The sequence below is a fragment of the Pleurodeles waltl genome, chromosome 7 (genome assembly GCF_031143425.1).
Source record: "Pleurodeles waltl isolate 20211129_DDA chromosome 7, aPleWal1.hap1.20221129, whole genome shotgun sequence".
Lineage (NCBI taxonomy): Eukaryota > Metazoa > Chordata > Amphibia > Caudata > Salamandridae > Pleurodeles > Pleurodeles waltl.
The window spans coordinates 546,152,876-546,171,748 of NC_090446.1; the positions used below are offsets into that span (position 1 = coordinate 546,152,876).

General features: G+C 40.6%; 1 protein-coding gene across 1 annotated transcript in view; it reads left to right on the plus strand.

The window, feature by feature from the left end:
- The first annotated feature begins 2,126 nt into the window (after positions 1-2,126).
- Positions 2,127-18,873, plus strand: part of LOC138246920 (extracellular calcium-sensing receptor-like) — a 289,548-nt gene continuing 272,801 nt past the window's right edge. Inside the window, exons 1-3 of the mRNA XM_069201667.1 lie at positions 2,127-2,361; positions 2,729-2,802; positions 17,547-18,383. Coding sequence (XP_069057768.1) covers positions 2,127-2,361; positions 2,729-2,802; positions 17,547-18,383 — 1,146 coding nt within the window. The remainder of the gene's footprint in view (positions 2,362-2,728; positions 2,803-17,546; positions 18,384-18,873) is intronic.

Sequence of the window (18,873 nt, forward strand, 5' to 3'; positions counted from 1 at the left end):
CACACATAGCTACATTTGTTTCCTGCCTAAATTCCCAGGAGTCAGAATCCATGGTCTGCATCACATACAGTCACCAAGGGAAATATAAAAGGCCTGCTATGTGTCAGTGAGAGCAGGGAGTTCTGAGTTGGATGAACAAGTGTGTGTTGGAATGGGACAGACTGGATGGATGATCGTGACCAGCCAGTGTCATCTGAACTTGCTGCACATAAACTAACTTTACCTATATGTGGCTCAATGACAGGTGTGACTCATACAGAGCAACCCAATGCACATTATTTGCTGGAATTCCACATGACAGTACAGCATCAGAAAACACCAGACCCTCTACATTTTTCTCTCAACAGCAACATCATTCCAACATTGGCTGTATTTTGTCACTCATACTACTGGCACACTGCCTACTGGCCACTAGTTGTCAGTGGGCTGCTGTTTGTGTGATGAAATAGGATTTGTGTGTTACATGGACATACATTACAACTTCTACTTTAATGTGACTTAACATTGCCATGCACAAATATTTCAGACAGTGGCAAAAAACAATCTGTCCTAGCTTGATCATTCTGTCAACTCCAAAATCACAACACTACCCCAATTACCAAAAAGGAACAAAATAGCCTGTGTATCAGAAAGGAATAGGTTACTCAGTCTGACATTCCCCAATCAGACCTGTACCTGTTTCTCTTGAGCCCCATAGAGCTGGCTGTACAAGGACAGACCATCACTGGCAAGGAGCTCCAGCTCCTCCATGCTGAAAGCAGGGGCCCTGTCACCTGCTTTGCCCGGCATCCTGGATCCTAGAGGTTGGTAACAGCAGCAAAAATATTGAGCCGGTCTTGATGGCTGAGGAGTTAGGAGGCAAGTGAGTCTATTGTCACAACGCGGCTTACAAGTACACGTGGACGTGATCCATGACGGAGACAGACACAGCTATTAGCTTTCATGCGTTAGTCTATGGCATGGCCCATTGTGGAGGCTAGCACCTACTACATGGTCAACTTCGGCTGATGGCTGTTGGATAGCCAATGTTCCGAAATCAATGTCAGACAGCTGCTATTTCAGGGTGTGAAGCTGCACACTTTCCAATTGTAAGTGTGTGACCCGCACTCAAAATGGAGGCTAGTGTATTTCTAAATGCCAGATAAGAACAAGACTTTTCCTGGCAAGATATGACACAATAAAATGTTAACTTTATTATTTGCACATGAAATGCATTATTTGCACATAATGAAAAAAAACTAACAAATTGAAATAAATTTTCAAGTCCAAAAATTTGATGTTAATGTGTGTATATGTATTAACCAATGGCATTTCTACTGTTACCAAGAAGTCAGAAGTGTTTTGACATTAAAAGTATGGTGTGACCATTTCAGATGATATTTTCTTTTCTATACATACAGATGTCTGAACCCAGTAATGGGCTGGAGGAGACAGCCGCAAGTGTTCCTGCCCTTTCCAGACCTTGCCACCATGGAGGAAAGGGACATCATAAAACAATCTTGACTAAATAAGCAAACTATCCTGGATTTGTGTCAGCAGTTGGAGCCTGATCTCCTGCCTCACAATAGGAATCCAACAGCCATAGCACCAATAGTGAAACTCATGGCAGTACTACATTTTGTCCTTGCTTCCTTGATAAAACACATCTAAAGCTACATCCAATTCCCACAGCAACAGAATTTAGCCACTGTGAAGGGAGAGTTTTATGCTATGGGTGGACCAGCACATGTGGTTGGAGCAGTAGATGGCACGCAGATTGCGTGGTGCTACCACATGCAAAGAAACGGGTCTACCGCAATCAGAAGAACTTCCATTCCATCAATGTGCAAGTTGTCTGCTTACCAGACTTATACATCTCAAGAGTGTGTGCCCGCTTCCCTGGGTCAGCACATGATTCATTCACACTATAGAACTGCAACATGCCCATGCAGATGTCACAAGTTGGACCGGAGAGGGCCTGGCTTGCTGGCAAGTACAGTATGACTTGAGGATCGTTTGCCTGCATCCTAGTTTAGGAAGGGACAATGGCTTGATATGTGAGTAATCTGTTTATGTGTTGCTTCCATTTAGGAGACTAAGCATATCCTAACTGACCGTGGCTATTGGCACATCTGAGGAATCCAACAATGCCAGGGAAAGTTCAGTTCGAGGAGGCCCATGGAAGAACAAGGAGGCTAGTGGAGAAGGCTTTCATGCTCCTGAAGGCCAGAATTAGGTGCCTGAAAAAGACTGGTGGAGTCTTTTTCAACTCTCTTGATAAGATTTGCCACATCACAGTTGCCTGCTGCATTCTACATAACATCACCCTGCAGACAAACATCCCTGTAATTGCAGAGGAGGGAGATGGTCGTAAGCCCCCAGGTGAGGATATTGAAATGCCCAATGAAGATGATAGTGGAGAAGAAGAAGGATTTGACTTACATCAAGATGTGATTGACCACCTGTTCATCTGAGTGTAAGTTTACCTTTACAAATTGTAACCTCCAATGTCAGTAAAACATTTGACACAGGGAACATATCAGTCTGCTATGGTAATTTGTTAGGAATGGTCAGTGCAGGAAAGTCCAAGGCAAAGATGTTGGTGGATCAGAGTTTTCCTTCATTGAGTATTGTGGTCATTAACAGAGATCAACTGGGCTTATGCTAAGTATCTGTGTCCTCATGACTTATCAAATTAGTTTGATTTAATATGTGGTACAATTAATTTTCCCTTGTTATTCTGTTTCAGGGTACTTCACCATGTCACTTTCATTTGGACATTTCAAAGTTGTGACATTTGCTGTGACACCTTGCTCTTTGAAAGTACAAAGTGAACATGTGTTGATCCTGGGACAGATACCCAATTGGGATGGACAAATCGTTTCCAAAACATTTGCCCTTGAGGAAGTGTACCCCATCCCACTGGTTCCTGGAAGAACTGGAGGCTATGTTTTTGGTGTCTTAACTGCAGTCAGGAGTGGGTGGCACAGGATTGGTGTGTACCCCCTTGATGCACAGGAAGTGGGGGTATCTTCACTTTGAGATGTTGTTGCAACAGTGGCGGAAAGTGGCGGTGTGGGGTGAGTGTGACTCACTGGGTTCTGTCTGGACAGAAAGTCAAGATGGACCAGCTGGCTCCTGATCATCCGGACTTTGCCTTAGTAGAGTCCTCACTGATAGCTTGCTCCTGGTCCTGAGTTGAGGTGTCTTGCCTGGCAGACAGTGGTCCACTGTGCTGAGTGGTTGGACCTGTGATGGTTGCAGAGAATATGTAAGCAATACATAATTTGAGCATTTAATGTGCCTTTGTCTACAAATGGGTCAACCCAAAAAAGTAAAATCAGAGTGATAGACTGATTAGGCCTTTGTGCTATTTTCATTATGTTACACATGCAGACTGATGAACACATATTGCAGTTCCAATACTGATGTTGTAGAGATGTCCTGAAATGCAAAAGTGTTAAATCAGAATTGTGTGTTATGTGTAGCAGACATTCAATCCAACACATTGGTGAGTAGATCAAAGTACTGGAACATTTCAAGGCCTAGCAAAGGTCTTTTCATAAAACCTTAAACAATGCCAGTAATTAGATTGTACACGCAGATTTGTTGCTTACCAATACAGTTTATATTCTTTATTCTTTTTATTCTTTATTATTTTGAACCATATGACTTAATTCTTAATGGTCACCTTCTAAAACTGTCAACTACTGCAAGAGTAGATTCTTAATATGGATACCTAAACCATGCTCTGAATTTCGAATCACTAAAGAAAAAGAGACATTATATGCAAGGGCCTCCTATTGTTCAATGTATCTCTTATAGGATTTGTTTTTAAGGATTTTTGTCTTAATTTAGGAAAAGGTTCCTCTGTTTACCTATCAGATTGCCAAGTTTGGCAAAAGGTTTTCAATTCTTATTTCATCTGTTTGTCACTTTAAGTTAGAAGGCCATGCTACATATTGGTGTTCTCAATGAAAATGATTACTGGTTAGTGCCTCCAGCCAATATGTATATGGACAATATAAAGTTAGTGAATAAACATCCTATTTATGTGTTTTGTTCAAATGTAATACTATTCCAAACTTTGTTACATTAATTTCAAGAATGTGCATTGTACATAATTCAGTCGTGTTAACAATTGAATACCCCCTATTCACCATTAGAATACATCTGTTTCACATTTATGTTTGAGCTCTTCTAAAAAAGGGCACTAATTAATATGTGTACTTTAGTGCTTCACAAAGTAATTTCTGGACGGATTTTTATGAGTTCACCCCCAAAGCTATTACAGTATTAAATATTTTACATTTGTTTCTGTTTGAAGAAAATTTCCAACCTTTGGATTTTTAAATGTATGTGGTAACTGCAAATTATCTTTTGTAGGAAGAAGTTTTCAAATTCTATCCCATTTCACACACCAAAACATTGTAGCAGTTTTACACTGACACATCATATGGGCTGAAGGAGCCAACAGCTTCATTACATTTTCAACAAATAGAGAATTTAAACAGTTTTGCTTTAAACATTTTAGTAGAAGTCTATAACTTATCCCATATTAATAAATAATTCATTTTCTAAATGGATGCTGTTTAAAAGCCTCTGAAGGTATATTTCCAAATAAGACATCAATCGTCATCAATAAACAACATATTACTCTCTTCTTTTCATTTATGATGTAGTAAACAGTTGTTTTTGCAATATTTAGACTTAGGCTTTTTTAATGCAATTTCTGGGTCAATTGAATTTTCCGAATTGCAAATGGCGATTGGTAAGAAATCACATTTTGAGATTAGGTAAGTGCTATGTACTACTGAGTACATGTTCTATACCATGGATACTCACAAACATTTTCTTAGGGGCCAAAATATTTAGTCACTGGTGTGACCGAGGGCTGTACAGATATCATCAGGGGCTGGTCTGGAGTGGGGGCTGAGGTAGGTATAGCTGAATCATGTATATTTACTGCCTGAATTGAAGTGCACAATGTGGAACCAGAAAACCCTGGAATAATACCAGTTTTCCTGCTTGACCAAATTCTGCGGTCCTAGATAATGGCTTTATTTTCCTTTCCCTCCTTTTGCCTTCATTTTCACATATACAAGGCCCTCAAAATACATGACTTCAGCGGGTGCACTGTACAAAAAACATCTGCTGTTTTTCAGTTAATCAACTATGCTGTTAATGTATGACAGCAACCCCAGCCATCCAGAAGGTGCACATAACAATTGATGTGCCTCTTAGTTCACTATTGGCATTGTTTCCAGGGCGGTGGGGAAGTATAGACGTCTCTAAATTCATGTTTGAAAACTATCACCTTTTTAAAAAGAAATACTTCTCAATGTACTGATAGTACCTGACTTACTAAGGGGAAATGTTCTGCATGTTAATGAAATAGACTTTTTGAATTTAGGTGAGACTTTGGGCCCTATTACAGGTTTGGCAGCCCGTACATCAAACTTGTGACATGGTGGTCGGCGCCCATGCGACGACCTCACCGCCAGAGTTATTATGAGTCTCCTGCTAGGTCGGCGGGTGGAAACCTAGGTTTCCGATCCCCCGCCTAGTGGAAAACAAGCTACAACATTGTCTCTGGTTCATAATCGATCCACCCGGCATGCTGTAGCCTGCAGGGTGCACCAGCACCCTTGCAATGTTTACTGTCTGCATTGCAATGGTGCTGGCCAGGGAGGCCCCTGCACTGCCCATGCCAAGTACATGTGCAGTGCAGGGCCACCCCTGGGGTCCCCTGCACCTGTTCTCCACCAGCCTCTCCATGGCTATGGTACCGCCATAAAACCGCTGAAGCAGGACTAACTTCAATTGACACATAAAAAATTCTTCAGCCACCTTCAGGTGTTTTCTATAAAATACAAGCAATGCACTATGCAATGATTGAAGTAATATGTACATTTTTTAGCAGTGTAAGATGATATTTCAGTAATTGTTTCAACTTCTCAAAGTTTCTTTGCAAAAACCCTATTTTTTTGTATTGTATGGCGAGATGAATTATGGAATTTGCAGTCTACTACAAGTAATGTTGCCTTTTCCGTTCAACATTTTTGGTTACTTCCCTATATATGAGAAGAAACAATATTTAGCATGCATACTTTTAAAGAGTAAGCCCATTCAACTCATAAAGTAAAACATGTGTACATTTTCAAAGTAGAGCCATGCATTGCACAAAGACATCAATCCATATCATTTATATTATTCTTACACTCTTCACTACAGATATTGAGATAGAGGATCAGACTAGTGCCATCATGATCTTCCTTCACCAGCAGACATTACAAGTCCTGTTACAATTTGTTAAAGAACTGTCCTTTTCAGGAGATGAACACTATTCACACCTGTATGTGCACATACATGATTTAGACTATATTTGTACATCAAATGACTTAAAAGGCAAAGATTAATACTATTAAGAGCATGACTTACTATATAACACATGACGATCCAGGTGCAGCATCCTTAATAGATGACTTTGTGAAAATAGAAAAATCACTGATGGATGTACACAATAAATAAGTGGATACCATAAAAATCATTGGCAGAAACATGAATGAAGGATTTTCTACCGTATCAATAGCACTGAGAATTCAACTAATGTAATTAAATCATCCAGTTGGGCAATATTTGAGGAAACAAGGCAACAGCATGAAATATACCACCATGTAGTTTTAGAAAGCAGCACTTTGGTGGGAATGTAGAGAAAATGGCTACTTTTATAGAACTTCTTAGCAGAAGAATTGGATGTATTCAACAAGAAATTGGACACTGTAGCAAGGATGTTGATAAGGGAATAAGGTAGGTTACACCATCACTATAATTGCTGCAAACTTTGCAAATTCATTTCAGTGATCCCACAACCCCTGCTGTAGAAAGTGAGGAGGTTTCCAGCTACAGTCATTTGTGTGAATCGTATGTGATGTATGTACACTAGGCAGACTGCTGAAAGAGGGGATTTGTTGGATAAAAATATTGGCAGGTCACCTCCTAGCATGTTGGCAATATGCTTGTGAAAAGCAAAACAGATATCTTTATTTTGCCTCACATTGTGAATTTATAAATGTTGGTTCAAAAAGAAATCTAATATTTTCCTACATTTTGTGTCTTCCACTTTTCTTTGAATAAACATGGAAAGACAAATTAATGATTTACATTTTGACTATGAATGTTTACTACTATTCATTATACTACATTTATAATTGACTCAACTTGGAAATATTTGTTTGTTATCTACATGCATCAATATCTTCCGTCAGCAGTCCTCGCAGCATTGTGAATTGGACTATGTAGTGGTCGTGCTTCCTGTCATTAGAGCTGTCATGCTTAGGCTGGATAGAAGTCCTTTTTTAATTGCTATGTTGTGAAACTCTACATAAGCTGCTACTATTTTGTATGCTACTACGTGTGAATATTGCTGAATGCCACCACGTGTATGTAAACAACAACATCTAGCCTCAAAAAGTCCAAAGGTCTGCTCTATTGCTGCCTGGTTCCCTGTGCTCAACACTGTATATTCTTTGAGTATGTGTTGCAGCATTCAAATATGGGGACGCATGATCCTAGTAGAGGGAACATGTGCACTGTCACCTCATACAAAGTGTGTATATTAAGTAGCATTACAATTCAAGAAATTGCAGAAGAAAAGGAAAGGGAGATCTATGAAACACCTCCTGGCATGGCTACTATACACTGGAAGCTCTATAAAGTTAAATGGAGAAAGCAGCAAAGTAGTTGAACATATGTAGGGACAGACACATTCCTGTGTGGGTTTCTTGACAACCCTACCCCTACTTTACAATGAGATCAAAAATAACATTGATGCACATCCTATACTTAATCAGTCTGTCAGAATAAAGTCACTCCTGCCTTTATCTTTTTCTTTTCCTCTGCCCTTATGGAACAAAAACCCTGATCCTCTTTGCTGTACCAACAGGATTAGCTATTGTGAAAAAAGGAATTTCCTCTCCTCACCTGATTATCATCTGTTCCCACTTCATGCTAATTTGCAAATGCAAAAAACATTTTTGCGGCTATTCACAATTTGCAAATGGCTCATACACAGAGAGTGCTTTAGCCCTTATATATTGTCCTTATTTTACCATTTGGATGCTAAGTTGAAGATTAGCAAAATAAAAATAAAAAATTGAAACTGAACAGAATTGTTCAAAATTACTTAACTGTATAGATAGAGTTACCTGTTTAGGTAGAGAGTGAAGCTGATTTCCATGAGACAGAATACATTTCAGATACTACCCCTTTGGTGGGCTTTGTACAACTAGTCTCTTTGGATTTGGATTTACATGGCCCCAAATCTGGTAGTGCAATTCATTTAGAACTGGAGTTGGACTTGTGCATGGCTAGAGGGAAAGTGTTATGTTGTACAACCCACTCCAGGTCATTAGGCATGCTGTCTCCAGTACTGAACTTTTCACTGACAAGTCATTGGTTTCTGGTGTGTTAGTGTAATTAGTTCTTTAGAAGAAAAGCAAGACTACAACACCCACTATGTATCAGGTTACCTCATGAAAGACTAGTGCTTGTAATTATTTTGTGGGAGGCGGGCACCCTCTTGTTGATATTAATTTGGTTGTATAGGGTTTCAGAGTTATCAAAAGCTGATATCAATCTACCCCCAACATCTTTATCTTGGGAGATTTAAAAACAGTCTGGACGATAGTTATATGTATAAATCAAACTAAAAATTGTGTCTTTAAGCTTTGGAGGTGAGTGAGATGTCCTCATATCCAAAAGTTACAAACACCACGCTAAAGCTCAACTAAAAATCACCATGGGATAGTTGTCAAGGGTTATGATCATTCTCCTGCCAGCAATCCTTCATAATATAAAGTGCTTCTAATCAAGTGGTCACCAAACTCCATGGAACAGGTACAAAAAGACAGAGGAATTCATTGTTTAAGGTTTACCATGGGCCAGATGAATGCTTTGCAGGAAATACAGGATGGGTTTCACCTCATGGTGAATTGATCATTTACAGACTCTACATATTTGAGAGTAAAACTATAAGACATTTTTATTGTGTTACTCAGCTTTCCAGATTTAAATAAAATCACAACTGTAATTTTGGTGGAAAACTCAAAGTGGAATATGCAAAATGGTTACAGATTAAGTGAACCTGCTGCTTTCATTCCTGGTTAAGACCAATGATCACTGGAAAAAACATGTCTGCTGCAGAGGGAGAGCTTTCTCAGTATTACCAAGGACATGTGATGTAATTTATTACTAATGAAGCACCCAAATTCCAGAGCGGCAGCATATCTGAAAATGTCACAACAAGAAATTCCCTCAGCTACAGCTAGTGTCTGCCTTTTACAAACTGCAGATGATTTTCGGTCTAAGATGAGTTTCCTATGATGTGAAACATGAAGAAAAAGGAAACCAAAGACAAATGAATTGTTATCGGACAGATTTCACAATCTACTGTACAGTTCTTTGAACCACTCATTACTTAACTGACTAATGTCTTTTGCAGATATCTGTGCTTCTTTAATGAAGGTCCATTATGTATAGCAATATGGGTCATGTCTTATTATATGGAGACATTTTGTTCATTGTGTCTGTTGGTGTAACATCGTGGCTGCACAAATACTTTATACTAGCAATTCTAGCTGCTTACCTTATCCATGTCAACAAAGGTGCATTCTTTATGACACTCAGGAATGTGGGGTAAGTCATGAACTGGACTTTGTATGGGTTTAAATATACATATATGAGCTATATTTAAACAGAGCATTATTTCATCAATGTATCATTGTCTTTTTTAAATGATTTAGCACTGCAGTAACTTTCACTTCAGTACCATAGTGCATTTCTTCATATCAGAGCTTTTAAATCAAACTTAGAACAATGTAGTAAAGCTGCTGATCACCTGGGAGTTAACTGGAAGTCTGCTGCTCGTGTTGAAAGTGCATGTTTCGGTCTGCATGCCAGAATGTTTTAATTAATTAGAAGACGAAGATATTTGAGAACTCACTTAAAAGGTGTCCTAATTTTTTTTTCAACAGCATTAACCATAATCTTTATGACAAAATAAACCCCTCATTTTCTCCCCTTCTAAATTAAATGTCTAAAGTTTTTCCAGTTTGATTCAATCAAGATGACTTCAGGTGTGGCACACTTTTGTCATAGGTAAGACTCTTAGGACCATATGTACGAACACTTTTTCCCATAGACACAGAATGGGTAAAAACCTTTGCTACATCTGGCCCTTAGTGCTCAAGTTGTTCTTTAGAACACTTTGGAAGGCTGCAGTATTACACAAGGGAATCATCTGACAGGCTGCTTCTGTTGGAAGTTCATGTTTTACTGAGAAGGTCAGATGTCATTCTCATATGGCTGAGAAAGGTAGTGTGAATTTACACAAAATAGGCTCTCATTTTAGCTTCTGCAGCTCCTTCCATAACCTCTATGGGAAACAATTTCAAACATGATTCATAAAATCCCAGCAGGGTAAAATGACCTTAGAACACACCATTCCTAAAATTAATTTGGTACCATCAACAGATGATTTATATTGTAACTAAAATGTGTTATCACCCATTATACATTATCCTTTTTGTGACCCTCACAACCAGCCGTTCATTACAATGTATTTCAGTGGGGTGCTATCATGTTTATTTGTCCCAAGATAGCTGCTGGCACTTGCTGGTTGAAGTGCTGACAGCCAATCAGATCTCACCCTGAGATCGGTGTTTACGCTGTGCCCAGTTATACAAAATTATTTTTCCTTTAACAGCTCAAGAACTACTGAGTGGACTTGCACCAAATAGCAAGACCTGTGCTTTCTGGACGAAGAGCTAACTTTCTGCCAGATTTGGTGTAATTCTATCCAGCGGTTCGGCCTGTATTCATGTTCAAAATCCCTATGGGAATTAACATAGGTAACCCACTTTTCTTGACCCCCTTTTCTGGGCCTACGCTTGATGGATCACCTTGAAAGTTTCCACCTTCCCAGGGCAATTCATGTTAAGTAATGTGGACTGTGCATCTCCCCTGCAGCCTCAGGGACAACCATCTCCACAGGGCTAGCATTCAATGAATGCAGGGGGGCTGTGCGGGCCCACTGCAGCCCCTGGGACCACAACCTCACTGCGGTTAATATTCAACTAATACGGGGGAGGGAACAGCCCCCCACAACCCTGGGGACCCTGACCTCCCCAAGGCTAAATAATCTCTGCTGAGGGATATGTGGCCCCTCTGCAGCACCCAGAACCGCCACCTCCCTGGGACTATTAATTTATATTAAGGAGGGGCTGTGTGGCCCCCACAGCCCAGGGACCACCACCTCCATGGGGCTGAACTAAAATAATGAAGGGGGTCTTTTGTAGAACCCCATCCCCAGGGTCCACCACCTCCCTGGGGCTGTTTACAAATGCTGGACGTGGATAATGGGGACCGCCATCCCAGGGCGGGCTCCTGCTATGTCCCGGGGTGCTCCCCTGGGACATAGCTGTTTGCTGTGACTTGGTGGGAGCTTTGACAGTTCTCACCAAGACACCACAAACCCTCTAGTTCCAGCAAGCAATAGCTGTCAAATGGTTGCTTGCTGGAAGACATGCGGACAGGAAAATAGAGAAAACTATGGCTCTCGCAGACAGGGAGCTGCATTTTTAGCAGCTCCCTGTCTGTGACATCAATGCCGACTCCCCCCATGGTCCCATTCCACACTGGGTGCCTTGCGGAGTACCCAGGACAAATTGCTGGCCCCGGGGACCACCCCCATGGAATTGTAGGGGGCCCCAAGGAATGTCGTCCCCTGGGCCAAAATCGGCTGAGGCCTCCTCCCTCACACTGGACATTTACCCAATAAGGTAGCACTTAATAACTAACCAATAGAAAGTGCTCCAGTTGGATAGACAATTCGTGCAAACTGTCAACTCTTGTTGGATAAATGAGCAGGTGAGTTTCCATTGTCGCAATGATGCTCATTGCACAGAAATTAAGCCTCAACAAGAAGCACTTACAAATATAAGCATAGCAGGTGCCCTAGGTGAAGCTCCATGATCCTAACTTCTGTGCTTAGCGAAGGGAAAGCAAGAGTGTTTACTCCGCGATTCCATGTTGAAAGATGATTTGAAATCCTTTGTGGAGGTTAATGCATCTCTCTTCTATTGGAGCTCAATCAGACACTCTAACATCCACTCTCACAACCACATTGCCCCCCCCCTGTAGCCACTCTCACACCCAGACAGAAACTCTGATACCCACTCTCACATCCAGAGATATTCTTGCACACCTATTTGCACACCCAGAGGCACAGGCCCTGCAGCCAACTCCCACTGTGCATGGCCAAAGGCCATGCATGGTTGGGTGGTTTAGGGGGCCCAAGGCCAACCCTCACCATTCCACTCTACTACACTGTATGACACTATAGGACATGCCACCGACTTCCCCCTACGATCTGCCACTAAACTATATGAAACAGCACTCCACAACACCCTTCTCCACCGTACCCCTTGATACTCCATTCAACAACACGGTACCCCACCCTCCTCCACTCTGCCACTCTACTCTACAACACTGTATGACAATCCATGACACTCAACTCAACAACACCCCCTTGATGACATTCTACTCCGTGCCACTCCTCCGAACCTCACAACACTGTATGACACTACCATGTAGAACACACCTCTCTATGACAGTCTGCTCGACTCTAAAACTCTACTGTACTGTCTGACATGGCATTTCACTCTACACCACACCACTCTAGAAAACTCTAATCCACTGTATGCTCCCCTGCTCTACACCACTATACTCCAGTGTACAAAATTAAACTCCACTCTATGACATTCTACTCTACTCTACAGCATGCCACTTTACTCCGTGCCACTATACTCTAGAACACCTCTACCCCACTGTATGCCCCATCCCTCTATGCCACTCTACTGCACTCTACTCCACTGTTTGAAACTCTACCACGGTCCACTGTATGATACATCAATATATGACACACCACTGTGCATCACTCTACTCCATTGTTCTCCACTCTATGCCAGTCTATGACACTCCAGTCTGTGGTATTCCAGTGTGCACAACTCCACACGGTTTTCAGACAAAATACTGAGTCCAAAATATTGAGTTTCAGAAATATTGAGTTTTTAATATTGTGACACAAATATAATTGATAGTAATATTGATGTTTTAAGGTAAGAAATATTGATTTTTAAGTTTCTTTAGGTGTTTTAATTTTTTTAATTGCACATTTAACAATTAAATTTACTTTATGTTAAAAAACACAAAAATTCACAAAAGAAAACAAAGGTTACAGGGACATTATAGTTAGAAAATAGAATTAAAAAACCTTAGAAATTCACTTAAAAACCCAGAGGTTACAGGGGTGTCACAGTTAGGTTCCGAATTTACTTGCACAAAACCAGAGAAATTCAGCAGTTATAGTTAAAGTTATTTCAAGTAAATTGTGACCTAAGGTAACTATAACTTACGTCCTGCTAATTACCCCAGATGTACAGCACTCATGACAATGTTTATAATGTTAATAAAAATATCAATTAAACATTAGAAGTTAAATTATTGAAGAAAAATCTGTGCATGGCGGGGTCGTGAGTTACATTGTTTTGGAAAAAGTTTTTTTTTAACAAATTGATGAACATTATTTTCATTATAATCCCCTTACGATAAAGTTAGATGCGTCTGTTTCTCACATGAATGGGAGGTTTAGTTGTAAATGACAAGGGACGTAATAAAGTCTTTATGAGTTGACAAAAGGGCATCTCAATCTGTTCATTCCATGTGTACTTGTATTCCTGTTCCCACACAATGTTGTGAGAAGTACTACATTAGAACAGTAATTAGATGAATTTACTATAAATTGGTAACCCTAGTAAGTGCTGTAACTCTTTCTCATTTTTCATAACTGGCAACTCCATGGCAGTTGATGATCTTGCTGGATCCATATAGATTTTATGTGAGAGGGTTGATCAATGGAAAACATTAGGATTTCATCTAAATAAATCACAACAAAATTGTCTTGATTCTCTTGTGAGATTCATTGATTCGTTTTTCAAATTTGTGAGGGCAAAGAATTGGCTTAACTCAGAGTGATCGTCGTTATTAAAGAAAAAGATAAAGGGCCTTTTTACGAGGCCTGAAGAATGCCAGCCTCGTTGTGGAGGTCAAACCACCATGGCTCTAGTAGTCCCAGCACCACATTACAAGGTTGGAGCACAGACAGGCCGACCTACCACAGTCCTGGCCAGGATCAATGATCCTGACGGGCTGACGGCGGTCCTGGTTGTAACTAGCCAGGGCAGCACTGAACTCAGCACCGCCCTGCTGATTACAACTTTGTTCTCCGCCAGCCTTTTTATGGTGGTCTGAACAGCACCCTCGAAATGTGCACTGTCTGCTGTCCAGACAGTTTGAATTTCGAGGGAGCTGGTGCACCTCTTGTGCAGCAGCATTGCCACTGCCGGCTCAATTATGAGCTGGCGACAATACTGCTGCACCTTTCCCACTGGGCTGTTTCCGGCAGTCAGACCCATGGGAAAGTCGTAATGGGGCCGGGGGGGGGGGGAGGTTGCTAGGACCATGGTGACTTTCCTGTCAGGAGTTTAGCAGATGGATGTTTCCTTTTGCCAAACTGATAATCAGCCACAAAGCTGCTGGCTGGAAAAGTGTAATAACTGATAAGCCATTTTTTCAAGCCTTCTGTGGGGTACTGCTTTAGAAACAGGACTTTCCTTTCACTCAGAAATTAGGGTTTTCTAAAAGGGATTGTATCTCTTGGTCATAGGCCTATTTTCCAACCACAGGGCCTGTTTTTTTTATTAATACCTTCCTCTATTTGAGATATTCTTATGGCCACTCTCTTTAGATAGTATCCAACAAAGACACTGTTTCTAGAAAGGGTATTCTTCCTGCATTCGCTGTGAAAACACTACAAATGGGTTGTTTCGTTTGTGACATGCTCATGATAGGATGAACAGAAAGTGACAGCAGAGAACCATGGGTTATCTGATGCACAGTTCGGTTTCCTCCCAGGTCTCGGCACAGTTGAACAGGCTTTAAATCTGTCCTTAATAATTCATAAGTAAACTAAGGCTAGGAAAGGTAGCCTGCATTTAGCATTTATGGATCTGACTTGCGCATTTGACTCAGTTGACCATGCTAAACTATGCAGGACAATATCACAGATGGGCATAGACAGTGTAAACTTTGCTTTACACCAAAGTTTACATGCACACACCTCGGCTAGAGTTCGGTACACGAGGTTGGGAGATCTCATGGAAAACTTTCCAACAGTCACTGGTGTGAAACAGGGCTGTGTTCTGGCCCCATTTCTTTTTTTGATTTATTTTAATGGTCTGGAGGCTCATTTGATTGGGGCTGGAGCAGACGTCCCCAAACTCGGTGAACGGGAAATACCAGTTTTATTCTAAAAGGATGACGCTGTCTTGTTGGCTTGTACAGCCAATGGTTTACAGGTCCTGCTGAATGCCTTTCACACTTACATGGAGAATCTAGGAAAAGCAGTTAATCATACCAAGTCGTTTATAATGAAATGCAGTCCTAACTTGACCAAGGCAAGAAAGTTTATGAGCGTAGGGGAAGAAATTGAGAAAATCCCTCATTTTCCTTATTTAGGGATCCCGTTCGACAATTACCTTAATTGGATGTTTCTTATGAATATAAGGGGTTTGCACCTTCAGAGTTCTGTAGATGCAGTCTTCAGGTTCTCAAAAAGACTGGGTCACAAGCCTGTAACAGAGTTACTGTCCGTATATAAGAGCAAGTGTGTGTCCATCATTTCATTTGGAGCTGGTATGTGGGGATGTGTTAACTGTGCACCACTTCAGACCATACAAAACAAGTTCATATGTTGGCTGCTGCCAATTCCCAAGTCTACAGCTGTTTCTTTCCGTCACAGAAGGTGGGACTGTTTCGATTAGATGAGTTTATCCAAATGCAACCCCTCTTGCTCTGGGCACGAGTCTGGAAGAATCCAGAGGCTCACTTGAGTAGGCTCATCGTGGCAGATTACAACGCCTCAGGACTCCCATGGCTGGTCTATGTTCAGAAATGTTTTGGGAGGCTGGGTATTCCTCAATTTTATGATAGCCTGGCTAGTCTTCTGAATGTCTCTACTAGCAAATTGAAATGGCTTTTGTTAGAATCAATGTAGAATACTCATAACCGTGCTGACAGTAAGGGAGATGGAGATTTTATAAGAATTAGGACAGCACGACCAGTTTTTTTTTACCTACAAGCAGTCTACAGGGAACAGCACAAGTTTCTTTTAACAAGATTTTGTCTTAACTCACCGCATTTTACTGGCTTTTCCTAATAGAGCGACGTGGTGCTCCGATTTGCCGCCTTGCCATTGTGAAGCCCCATCAGTTCAATATACCCTACATATACCTTTGTTTTGTACATTTTATTCATTTGAAAGGAAACGTATTTTATATCCTCACTTGAGGGTTTTAAATCCCACATTGATGCATTTGATTATTTACAGGGTTTGGGCAATGTAACTATGATCGAGGCAGTAATGCAAAATATTTTTTTTAATTTGCCAAATGTTCCTGTTTGATATTTTTATTGTATTTAACTTTTATGGCTTGTTATAGCCAAATAAAGTATTGATTGATTGATTTACCTTTCTGGTAGTCCAGTGGCTGTCCATATTGTGGACAGCAAGACAGAGCATACCAAGAAGACAGGCACATCAATGAGTTCAAAAGTGTTTTTTTCCAAGCAGAACTGACCATGTCCTACTGATGGAACTGGAATGTTGGGGTATGGCTCGTATTCCAAACGGCAGGCAACTACTGAAGGGATGGCAAAACTAACATGATTACGTACAAAGTGAAACTTCTGCTGCTGTGCATGAAGGATGTATATGAAACAACGTGTGGCTCCAAAATCTATGAATCAGACAAATGTATACGTTGGTGAACAACCCTCCTGATGGACTAACATTACTAGCATTAGGAACAGTGAAAATAGAAGTCTAAAAAATGTGGCACTGTTTCAATGGAAAACAAAAATTATCTGAGAAAGTTAGCCATATTGTGGGGTTGGAAGCAGAGCTTTATAACACAAAAAGAGCATGGGTATAAGGCCCGCGACACATGTTGACAGTCACATTTAGATTCTATTCTGATGCCACAAGGCACAGTACTGATGTTCATCAGGTTATATATTTTCTATGGGTGGTTGTGCATCAACTAAGAGATAAAAAGTACTTTTTGGAACCAAGGCTGTAGTGCATTTCAAATCAGGAAAAAAAGATACCCGACCCTCCTCATGAGTTGTCTTATGAAAGCCATTGAACATGTCTGTCGCAACAACTATACATCAACCAGTTTATGTCAGTTTATAGGTATTAAATTACCAGGGAGAAGTTAGGTTCAATATTTTAGTCCTTGAAATTAAATTAATTTTTAAATCACTTGCAGGTTTTAGATTACACCTTAATTACTACTAGGTGTACAAGCTATGCACTTTAACAGTCAAACTTGGACAATACATACTAATATAATATGTTAACATAAATGTGATTTTCTCCTAACTAGATCAGCTACGGTGCAGGACTCACCACAATGAGTGATAAAATACAATTCCCATCTTTTCTCCGGACTCTCGCAAATGGAAACCATTTGGCCCAGGCTTTCATCGAGTTGTGTCTCCACTTTGGTTGGACATGGATAGGAATTCTGGCTTCAGACAATGACTTTGGTCTTGAACTTGGCCAGAATCTACTGAGAGAGGCTCCTCACAGTGGAATTTGTGTTGCATTCTATGAAACTCTAGCCACACTAACAACACAGAAATCATTATCTCGTGTGGCCAATGTTATACGGCAGTCTACAGCAAAAGTCATAGTGTGCTTCACCTTTCCTCCTCAGATGATCCCTTTTTTTAGAGAAATCTCTGCACAGAATATTGTTGGTAAAGTTTGGATTTTTAACACCAGTTGGTTTCCTTCTCCAGTTTTTTCCCAGAAAGACTTATGGCCAACTCTGCATGGCACAGTGGGATTTGCAGTATATAGTGGGGAAATTCCAATGTTTAAGGAGTTCCTCTATAACATTAATCCTTCTAAGTTTTCTAATGATATCTTTGTCAAGCAGTTCTGGGAGCAAGCTTTTAGTTGCCAGTGGCAGGACAATTTGAATAGCACAGGTGCTGAAAGTGAGATGGATGGGAAGAGGTTTTGTACCCAGAAAGAAGAACTGGAAAGTCTTGATGAGTCAGTGTATGATGTGCATAACTTCAGATTTCCTTATAAGGCATATAACGCTATCTACGCCTTAGGACAAGCGCTACATGATTTGAAATCTTGTGTCCCTTCAAGAGGGCCATTTGCTAACAGCACCTGTGCTGATTACCCAGAATTTCATCCTTGGCAAGTAAGAATCTCTAAAGTACACAATTAAATGTGAATGTATTACTTGTTTTACAGTGCTGTATATGTTATTTTCGAGTTCCTGGAAGATTGAATACATAAAACCTAACAATCCTATTAAAACAACTGTCACTTGGTTTCTTAAATGTAAAACTACACAAAGTGAGCACTGCAGCAGTTCCTAAACCATTTCAGTCCGTTTAGCTTTGTTGTTAGCAGATTGGAAGACTTCTGTAGCCTTTGGCGCATGGTAAGTTGTCCCCGCTTGTGGCATTCATTTTTCCTGTTCAAGGGTAAACGGTATTGGAGGTAAGTTCTGGCAAGCCATGATCAGGACCCCTACAACAGAGATCCTTGATTTGTTGGAAAATTTATCTTCATTGGGTGGTGGCACGCAAATCAATTCCTGTGCCTGCCTTACAGTGCTTAGTTTGAGCTGGTGGTTGCAGGTATGTCCCACCAACAATAATTTTTGGGAGACACTACTGATTTAT